Source organism: Conger conger, chromosome 12 (assembly GCF_963514075.1).
Source record: "Conger conger chromosome 12, fConCon1.1, whole genome shotgun sequence".
NCBI classification, from domain to species: domain Eukaryota; kingdom Metazoa; phylum Chordata; class Actinopteri; order Anguilliformes; family Congridae; genus Conger; species Conger conger.
The window spans coordinates 46,100,281-46,110,559 of NC_083771.1; the positions used below are offsets into that span (position 1 = coordinate 46,100,281).

At 37.5% G+C, this 10,279-nt stretch overlaps 1 protein-coding gene across 1 annotated transcript; it reads left to right on the forward strand.

Annotated features, from left to right (window-relative positions):
• Window positions 1-4,769: 4,769 nt before the first annotated feature.
• Window positions 4,770-9,480, forward strand: LOC133105650 (ubiquitin-conjugating enzyme E2 L3-like). The gene is made up of 4 exons (XM_061215876.1): window positions 4,770-4,881; window positions 6,587-6,682; window positions 7,818-8,004; window positions 8,472-9,480. Exons 1-4 carry the CDS (start codon window positions 4,846-4,848, stop codon window positions 8,627-8,629), a joined length of 477 nt encoding a protein of 158 aa, XP_061071860.1. The 5' UTR covers window positions 4,770-4,845; the 3' UTR covers window positions 8,630-9,480.
• Window positions 9,481-10,279: the final 799 nt, after the last annotated feature.

Genomic DNA, 10,279 nt, shown 5'->3' on the forward strand with positions numbered 1-10,279 from the left:
AATTGAACTCAGGTTTGATAAACCACAGTTAAGTTATGTTTTAACAGGGGGGGCAATCACTTTTTCACACAGGGCCATGTGGGTTTGGATTTTTTTTCCTCCCTTAATAATAAAAACCTTCATTTAAAAACTGCATTTTGTGTTTACTTTGACTAATATTTAAATTTGTTTGATGATCTGAAACATTTAAGTGGAAGGGGGCAAACACTTTTTCACACCACTGTATATGAACCAAATCACCATAATCTAGCAGTGGCAAGAAGCTTGCTAACACAAGGTATTTCCTAGTTCAAAAGGAGAAGCAGGATCTATTTCTAAAGTAAATGCCTCACCTCACCTTGAGCTTAGAGACAAGATTTTCAATGGCATCAAGGTTATTCTTGGTATGTTTGTAAGAAATTCAAGAAATTAAGTCTGAACAGCATGTTCAAGGAAGAGCCCTGTACTGGCCAGATTCCTCTGTTCTTAGTCTTGATCAAATCTGGTCAAAGCTGGTTAACCTATTAGAGTAAGATAGTGGTCAAACTTCTGGCCTAGGCCAGCCTGTTGATTGATGAACTCAAAGTATCAAAAATACATCTGAATCCAATTTGACCAGTTTAGGTTGGTTTAAGGTGGAATGTTCAGATGACCAGTAACATTCCAAGTCATTCACCATTCCCTGAATTGTGGTCAATGCTCGTTAACCTAGTAGAGTAAGATAGTGGTCAAACTTCTGGCCTAGGCCAGCCAGTTGATTGATGAACTCTAAGTATCAAAAACACATCTTAATCCAATTTGACCAGTTTAGGTTGGTTTAAGATGGAATGTTTAGATGACCGGTAACATTCCAAGTCATTCACCATTCCCTGAACTGTGTGTTAGCACAAGCTATTATTGTCTTAATGCTTAATGCTTAATTGTCTTAATTATTGTTCAGAGCTTTTCCACCATCAAGCCCTGAACAACTACTTTGCAATTGACATACTATATTGTGTCGGCTTTTACAAAGAGATGACCAGGAGACTGAACAGTGAGACCAGAAATGAAGTTTATTCCACGTGTAGGGCACTTTGGTGGTTCGAAATCTTACCAGAAGGAGATTTAGCAATCTTAAGAAACTCAAAGAGCATCATCAAACAATTCCAAAACGTGAACAAAGTAACTTTAACAATGCTATTAGAACTATTGACTAGTCTGATCTAATTTCCAATAATGACATCGAGTCTTGTTATCCAGCTTTTATGCCTATTATTAACAATGTGATAAAATCTTTTTGTTGAGAAAGTAAATTCAAGCCTAGATATAAAACAACTTAACCTTGGATAAATGAGGAACTCAGAAAGCTGATGCAAGAGAGAGATTATGTCTTGAAAAAGGCTTTGGTATCTGGTCACAATGAGGAGAACATTTTGTTTAAATATCTCAGAAATATCTTAGAAAGTCTAAGGCAGTTTTCTTTCTAGGAGTGATTAAAGATGGTAATGGTAAAAACATTTGGGAAAATCTCAATAAACTCATGGGAAGGGTAGTACATAAATCGAACAATATTGAATTGAAAGTAAATGGGACTTTAATCAAAGACTGTCAGTTATTATCCAACATATTGAATTACATTTTTGTTGATTCTGTTGAAGAAATGACTTCACAAAATGTCAACAAAACTTTACATATTATTCCACCAGATGCTACCAAACCAATATTTAGAATTCCAGAAATATCATTATCCAAATTTAACCATATCATTACCTCTTTAAATAACTCAAAATGTAAAGATGTACATGGTCTATATACTGCTTTTTTGAAGATTCACAAAGAATCTTTGATTGTCCCAATTTCTCCCTTTCTGAATCTATCATTTCAAAGTGGGATATTTCCCACTGCTTGGAAGAGTGCTGGTGTTACTGGGTTGCTGATCATTTCACTTCTCATTTTAACAAGAGCAACATGTTCTCTCAGATGCAGTTTGGATTCAGAAATAACCATCCAACTGAAACAGCTGTTTGTTGTTTCATTGAGCCTATTAAAGCACAACTGGACTTAAATGGTGAAGTTGGTGCAGTATTCCTGGATCTAAAAAAAAGCATTTGATACTGTAAATCATGATGTGTTTCTCACTAAGCTGTCCTCATGTAATATTTGTAGTGAAGTAATTAATTGGATACAATCCTATTTAACTCATAGAGGCCAAAAAGTTCACATGGGGCATAGTCAGTCTGACTTTCTCTATCATTATTGTAAATTTGGAAATTCTGTATTTTCCGTGAGAGCTGCAGAATAGACTCCCTATAGCCATCAGAATCTGCACCAATTACCACATTTTTAAAACTAAATTTAAATATTATTTTAAATCGAAGCAAATCTGTACACATGAATACTGTCTCCAATTAGATAATTTCTTTTGAATATAGGGCATATACAGTATCTGTTGAGATGGTATGTATGTTAATGTAATTTTTATCTACATGTTTTGAGTAAGGATAATAAAATGAATTTTACACAAGTGTGCCTCTCTACAGACCCCCAGAAGGAAACAGACTGTGTTTGCCATGTTGACATAGGGTCAGCAAGGTTTGATGAAAAGACAGTGCTCGTCAATAGAGGACTATTGCTCCCATCATTACGCTGCCTCCGTGATATTCTGCCACCTCAGTGGAATTCTCCCAGAACTTCTGAAATCGTACTGTATAGATCGTGGGTTTTCCATATACAGTATTTGGCATCTTAAGATAGTTAACCTCGTGGGAATTAGTATGGCGTCATTGGTGGTGTAGCACACTGGTTGCTTGAAATGCCTGTTTGTGCTTCACTGATCATTGACAGGAAACAATAGTGTGTGATTAACGCAGTCATTCCCCTGCAGATGCACTGTACCCTCTTGACGAGCTCAAATGGCTAAAGCATTTGAAACTAACATTTGCATTTGCACTAACATGAAAAGAATGCTTAAATGAAAGTACCAAGTGCGAGATATTACAACAGGTAGTGAAATGGTGACCTTTCCAGATTTTCAGGATTTGACAAATCCCCGTCTTAAGGTGACCTCAGCTTGTGCTTTGTCAAGCACATTTTTAGCTGACAATACATTTAAAACATTTATTCTCATAAGGACACATGACAGTAGCCATAATGTTGTACAGTATATACATTGATGGTTGAACGTTGCATGTGTACAAGTGTTTTGTGCGTATCCATGGTGATTCCGGTTTGTGGAGGCAGCTTCCTCTCATTGGTCAATGATGCATGAAGCCAGTACACCAAGGCCCAGTATTTTAAAAGCTTTTTGGATAGGATTTCAGTAATCAGATGGGATTCAATCTCAAATTTGGGTATTTAAGAACTAAAAGCCTACATCCTGAAAGGATTTTATAATCCAATCCTACCTAGAATTGATCAAATGTTGATTTTGAGTATTTAAAAAAAACTCTAAGGTGGAGATTAGGATAATGTTGATACTAAAAGTTAAAAGATCTGGTAAAAATTTTTTAAATGTTTACCCAACGATTGCACATTAAATAACACAGAGCCTTCAAAACAATATCTAAACGGACAATAACATATTTTTTGGAAAGAACCCCACAAAACTAAAAATGTTCTAAAGAAAACAGGCATTAAGAATGTGCAGATGCTTTGGCATGTTATTTGAAAATAGATTATCTATTCTAAAATACTTTCCTCACGGGTAGCTGGAAAAACAGGAATTTCACAATTCTTCCTAAGAAAATCCAGATGGACCAGTTGGAATGACTCCCAGCGAACCATTATTTCAACTAGGGTTTAAACTTAAAGCTTTTTAGAATTATTATTATTATTATTATTATTATTATTATTATTATTATTATTATTGTTTGAAATTGGACCAACATTGATATACTATATATATGGTGTTCTAATGCGGATGAATAGGAAAATGCCATGTAATGTATGCAAACTGAATTACATGTATTCCAACATGTTCACTCGTGTGTTTTGTCTTCATGAAAATTTTGCATTATTTTGACCAACAGATAGAGACATATCAAAAGACTGAAAATAGAGATTCTGTAATCCCGATCTTCTGAAATCTGCATCAGAATGAACCTCTCTGAAAAGTATTTGAAAAACAGGGACAAAACCAAAAAGATGTCTTTGATCTGAGATCGCAAAAAAAGGTGATTTCAAAATCTGGATAATTCTGATCAAGATGAAAAGTTTTCAAATACTGGGGCCAGGCCAATGGGTATCTAAACTTGAATAGGAATGAAAAGCAAATCTTACGTCTTGTTCTGTATGTAAATAAAGTCAGAATAAAATCAAATAAGGTCAGATTGATTACTTGCCATCTACCTATACATGTTTTCAATACATCAATTACTTTAGCTTAGCTTTATACTTGGCCAAGCTAGCAGCCTATATTAACTGCATACTACATAGCTGGTCACCTGAAGCGCAACAGTTATATATCCTATCTATAACTTTGAATAATATATTCATAATTCTCTATTATATTCTTACAGGCCTCATAGACAACAGATTGGAGGCAGGGCTCCAAAGGCTTTCTATTGTAAAAAACATGTTATAAAATTCAAGATTTCCCAACCCCTCTGGACCTAAACAATCACTGTTTCACTGTTTTGTTTTTGAATGGACTGATTAGCTTTTCATTAGTAATTAAATCAGCATGGGTTTTTTACATTGAAGTCAATGGGCACAAAGGTCTTTCGCACTCAGCAAACATACTTCCGGGTTCTTCACAGTATGGACCCTCCCATCCCCTCCAGTTACTATTGACGCTCTATCCTGGACCCGCCCACCTTCTCCAGATTAGGCTTTATATGCGCTGCCGCCGTGCAGTCTATCATCAGTTACCAGTCACTAAACGCAAAGATGACAGACAAACAGAGCCACAAGAGACTGCGCAAGGTAAATATAAGGATTCGTTGTTTTCATTCGTTTGAAATGCAGCCGAAAACACCGCGATTATGCTCGATCGGTTAAGCGAACGAAGCCTTAAAATGTACTTTAACGTCATTTCATTCCTCTCTCGTAATCACATTGGGATTTTTGGAAGCGCTAAATCAAGGCAACTGCTGTGGCTTGCTAGCTAAACGCCGGCATGTTAGTCCCTAGCGGCATACTTCGATTTTTTAAATACGGAAGTGCAAAGAACACAGACTCGTTTAATTTAGATAGTTACTTAGTACAGCGACTAGTTAAAGAGAGCTCCATTATTAGCCATTCCTACAAAATAAGTTGACTTGCAAGCAGCAGCTAGCTAATGTGAATTATCCAATCAGCTAGCGCATTAGGAGCTACTGGCTAGTTAGCTAAGTTGGCTAATTTAGCTAGCACCTTCCGACAGTGAACAAGACATTATCAAGTGAAACTTTTATATGTGGGAAGATGAATAACGTTAACAATAGCTAGAGCTCATTTGGCTAACCTTGCATAGCCGTTTGTTCGACAGTAAACATGCTTTAGGTTTCATTTAAACGACTGGCTAATTTAATTCAAACATTCTCCATTATCTTGGGCTTCAGGTAATAATCGCTACTGGCTGCCATTTACTTGAAATGTGTGGCTAGCTGGCTATCTTAAGTTGACGCAAATACTACAAATATTTTCACGCGTTGTGCTTTACTTGTATACACACTTTAAGTACTGTATCAATGTCGGGCAACAAAATATTTTGAATGCGTTATTTATTTTCTGCACCGAAGGTAGCCAAGTCATTTTGGGGAAATGTTCAGTGCACGATTGTGTGTATCAAGCTACCGACATAACTAGCTAGCTTGCTAGGGAAGTGCGTAAAGTTAGCTAAACAATAACTACGTGAATGTGTCTACGAATCTAACGGTTGGTTGTGTTTCGCACAAATGAGATGGGTTTATACAGATTTCATTGTTGCTCGCTGTGAAATACTTCAGTGGCCGTGAGGACTTTTTTTTTTTGTTGCCATATGTCATATATCTAGCAGGAAATTCCCTAATAGTTCACCATGCCGAGAGCTGATTGGGTGTGGCTTTGCCTGTGCTTGCTTTTTTTCCATTAAAACGTAAATGTGGCCTGGTGGACAGGTTGATCAGGTTAGGTCGTTATTCGTAAAAACCTTCCCAGATATGAAGGAAATATCGGACACAGACTAAATTAACAAGCTGACACAGTGAAATCTGTTAACGAAACACTGAGCCAGTGGCCAGTTAAACTTTATCGCTTTACCAGTGGGTGTGCCAGTCGGCTGAAAGTAAACGGGGTGTGTTAATCACTTGAACACTAGCCTGTTTTGGATATGAAAATAGCCCATACAAATCTTTTTGTTGTTGTATCAGTGTTCACTTGTAAGGACAGCTCCAGAAATGATAATGCTGAGTCACTGTGCTGTGCGTTTGCGTTTCAGTTTCAGTTTGAGTGGAAAACTGTATCCCTTTAGCCCTTTGTAGCCCTTTCTACAAATTATGAATATTCAATCCAGTTTAATTTGTTTAGCACTTTTTACAGAAGTGGCTTTACAGAGTAGCAGAAGCAGAAGAGTACATGGAAGAGTAAAAAAACCAGACCTATATCTAGGTTGGTGGTTCAAGCCCCACACAGAGTGCTTTATTTATACTCTTGTTTAATTGTTCTGCAGGAACTTTCGGAACTCCAGACGACTCCCATGAAAAATTTCCGTCACATCATAGTTGATGAAAGGAATATTCTCTCCTGGCAAGGGCTCATTGTACCTGTAAGTATATTGCATTCTCTCCGGTGACAAGTGGTTTCCAAGCAACTAATCAATAATAATAATAATAATCGTATTTTCTGGCTACATACTACTTATCTTGTTCTGTTATTACTTGCCCAACACAGTCAATTCTCTATTTCTGCTTAGCAGTTAGCGCTATTTTACCGGCTGTTAATTGCCTAGTAATGAGCCGAGTTTCCCTCCCATCACTGTAAACCGCTTTGACCGTCTAGAAAAGTGCTACATAAATGCAATTATCTATCTACTTTGAAACGTGCTGTAAAATTTATTTACATAGTACTTGCATATGGTACTCACTGACTTTGATTTCAGTGGTAAGTACTATGAAACAAAGTATTTGCCTGCTAATTACAAAAGTAGTTGTGCACTTACCCAGAAATACTAGGCAATTAACAGGCTGTAAAATAAAGTGTTACCAATAATCTTGATGGCTGTGTATGACTATGACGCCTAATGAGGAGAACTGTACAGGTACTGATTAACTGGTGTCACTGTTGTTGCCACGTCTTTGTACAGAGTGGTTTAGTCAACGAGGGGAACGGCTCTTTCGTATCAAAACGAAACAAAAAAACTAAAGAGCAGAAGGATGGATCACATTCATTTTTAAGCCTGTCCACAAAGGGAAGGCCCAGTGTTTGTACAGATGTTTCTCGGCCTCTTAACTTCAATAAAGTTAAATAACTACAGACCTTAATGTGGCCTGTTGGCCCTTTCAGTCCCAAGCCCAATATGAAGTGGCTCTTCCCAAGTCCCCAGGGGCTTTGGCTTTGGCTTTGGCTGAGAGAATTTAGTAGGGTTTTAATAGGGGCTCAGAATGATGGCTTGGCAGTCATTTTGATTGGTTGAGAAGGTATGAGGTTGCTATACCCATGTTACTCTTGGGATTTTACGGTAGTTATGCTTGAGTGCCATATGGCACTCTTGGGGTTCACTGAAGGGGTTGAAGATTTGTCCAGTCAGTTTTATCATTGCAGTGTCTTTTCTTATTTGTTCATAGTTAATTTCTTAGTGTGTTTTTAATTTGGATTTTTTTATTAATTGTGGATGTGCACTGGATGAACGGTGCTGTACATGTGGATGACATTTTTTTTGGCATTGTGGTCTTGTTGAATAGGATAACGCCCCTTACAACAAAGGAGCGTTCAGGATCGAGATCGTATTTCCTTCTGAGTACCCGTTCAAGCCCCCCAAGATCATGTTTAAGACCAAGATCTACCACCCCAACATTGACGAGAAGGGTCAGGTCTGTCTGCCAATCATTAGTGCCGAGAACTGGAAGCCAGCGACCAAGACCGATCAAGGTAAGCGAGATCAACCGCACATCACCATGAACTCTGCGGGTCTAAGTTCAATGGTCTTATGATGTAGCAAATATAGATTTAAATCACCATGACGTCACAACAGCGAAGAACTTTTGTTCCGGCTGTTTAGGGTTGGGGAACATGAATAGCAGGCAGTGGTTTCTGTGTCATTTAATCAAGGTGAATGAAAACTGAATGTAATTGTTTTATTTGTATGACGCTAGCTAATGTAACGTTAATGTTGGGTGTCGGCACCACTTTAGTGTTCTTTTCCTGCGTCATAATTAAAGTCACTTTGGTAGAGGGAGGGTGGGGTTTGCTAGTAGAAATGACATCCAAAGTCCACAAATGTAGACAAGCAGTCTTGATTATTTATCTTGGTTCGTGTGCAGTGGCTGATGGGAAATGTAGTTTTTAAATGTTTGATTTATTCATTTATTTTCTCCCCCCCTCTTTCTGTCCACCAGTGATCCAGGCCCTTGTTACACTGGTGAACGACCCTGAGCCAGACCACCCTCTGAGGGCTGACTTGGCCGAGGAGTATTCAAAGGAGCGCTCAAAATTCTTTAGGAACGCAGAAGAGTTTACAAAGAGACATAGCGAACAGCGGCCGTCGGACAATTAACGTGACGGCCTACCTCCCCCCGGACCCCCTTCCCGTGTCGTATACCTCTTTCTGCCTTTCCCTTTAACCTTCACCGTTATCTTTCCTCTTGCTGGTCCAAACACACACACACACACACGCATATCCTCTCTCGAAGTAGGACTTTTTGTAAACCAGAAGTCGCCTCTTGGTGTTAGAGTCTTGAGGCTCTTTTGAACTTTCTAACGGTCTTAAATTTAAAAAAACTTAAAAAGATTAAATAAATCAGTCAATAAAAACACAGAACTAAAATCAGATGGAGGAGAGATCCAGAACAACAAAACAATCACTGCTCAAGTGTACACTTCCATTGCAGACACTTTTTGTTTTATTTTTATTTTTTTTCAAGACGTGGTACTATCCCTTTCAGGTGGTAATGTTGGTAGCCCCCTTTCCTTTTGTCTTTTTCTTGTGATTTCTCTTCTAAATCCAATGTGTTTAAGAAAAAAAAGAAGAAAAAAAAAAGATGTTAATTCCAGGCACAGAGGTGTGGTGAAATGTCTTGTACTCCTTCAGACTTGCTCTCATTCTGAAGCTTCTCTGGAGTCTGTGTGATTTAGCCTATTCAGTTCTTAACCTTAGTTTCCCGATCATTCAATGATTAAGATTGCGGCCTGTTCACCGACAGGGATGTATCAAGGATTCTAATAAGGAGAAATGTGTGTGTGTGTGGCTGAATGTAATTGTTTATTTTTAAAAGATCACTGCAGAATTATTTTTCTTTTTTCACTGCGATTTCCAGTACTTTCTTTGTCATTGAAGTATTGTCTGATATGCCTTTGTCTCTGTCTGTTCTTTAAAAAAAATATATAAAATTTTTTGGCCTTTGGAAACCTTTCACCAGTCATTGTATTCTTGTTTAAAAGCAAAACCACATTTAAGTACGGGACGTGTGTTTATAATTGAGAAATTAATATTGCGAAATTAGTCACAATATTAGTGATGCATATGTATTATAACTATTTGCTGTACAAAAACACAAAGAAAAAAATCTTTCCAAAGTAAGCCAGATAATTTATAACCGCATAACACCTTTGTTCCATGCACCATTGAGGCTCATGTCCGTATCACTAAGTTATATCAGTGCGATATTGATACAATTTCTTATTTATTGAACAAAAATAAAGTTGCAGTGGCACATCTTGTACTGGCATATTTATTTCAATACCCATACACTTCAATACCCAGATGTTTAATACTCAGCAGGTTTCTCCGAAATTACTGTATCAATTCACACGGACATGATGGTCTTTAGCATTCACTATTTCTGTATCGCAAGGACAAGCATTGGCAATGACAAAGGAAACAATGCCACTGCAAACTTTAGTGGTAAATAACCATTCAAAATCAAGAAGTCTTCACACAAAAAAAACAGAAAAAAGCTGTTCTCTGAATAAATAAAATAACCCCCTAAATAAAGTGATTGCCCCCTACTTATAGGAAAAGGTATGTGCCCCTGGACAATGTAAAATGTCAAAAATACACGGGTGTGTAAGGTGAACTTACAAGCACATCAACAACGGCAACATCTTAAAAAGCTATGACTCTGGAAAAACTTAAAGAAATCATTGGAAATGTGGGTGTAACAACTATAGAAAGCCAATGAGTGCTGATCTTTTATCTGAAACGGTA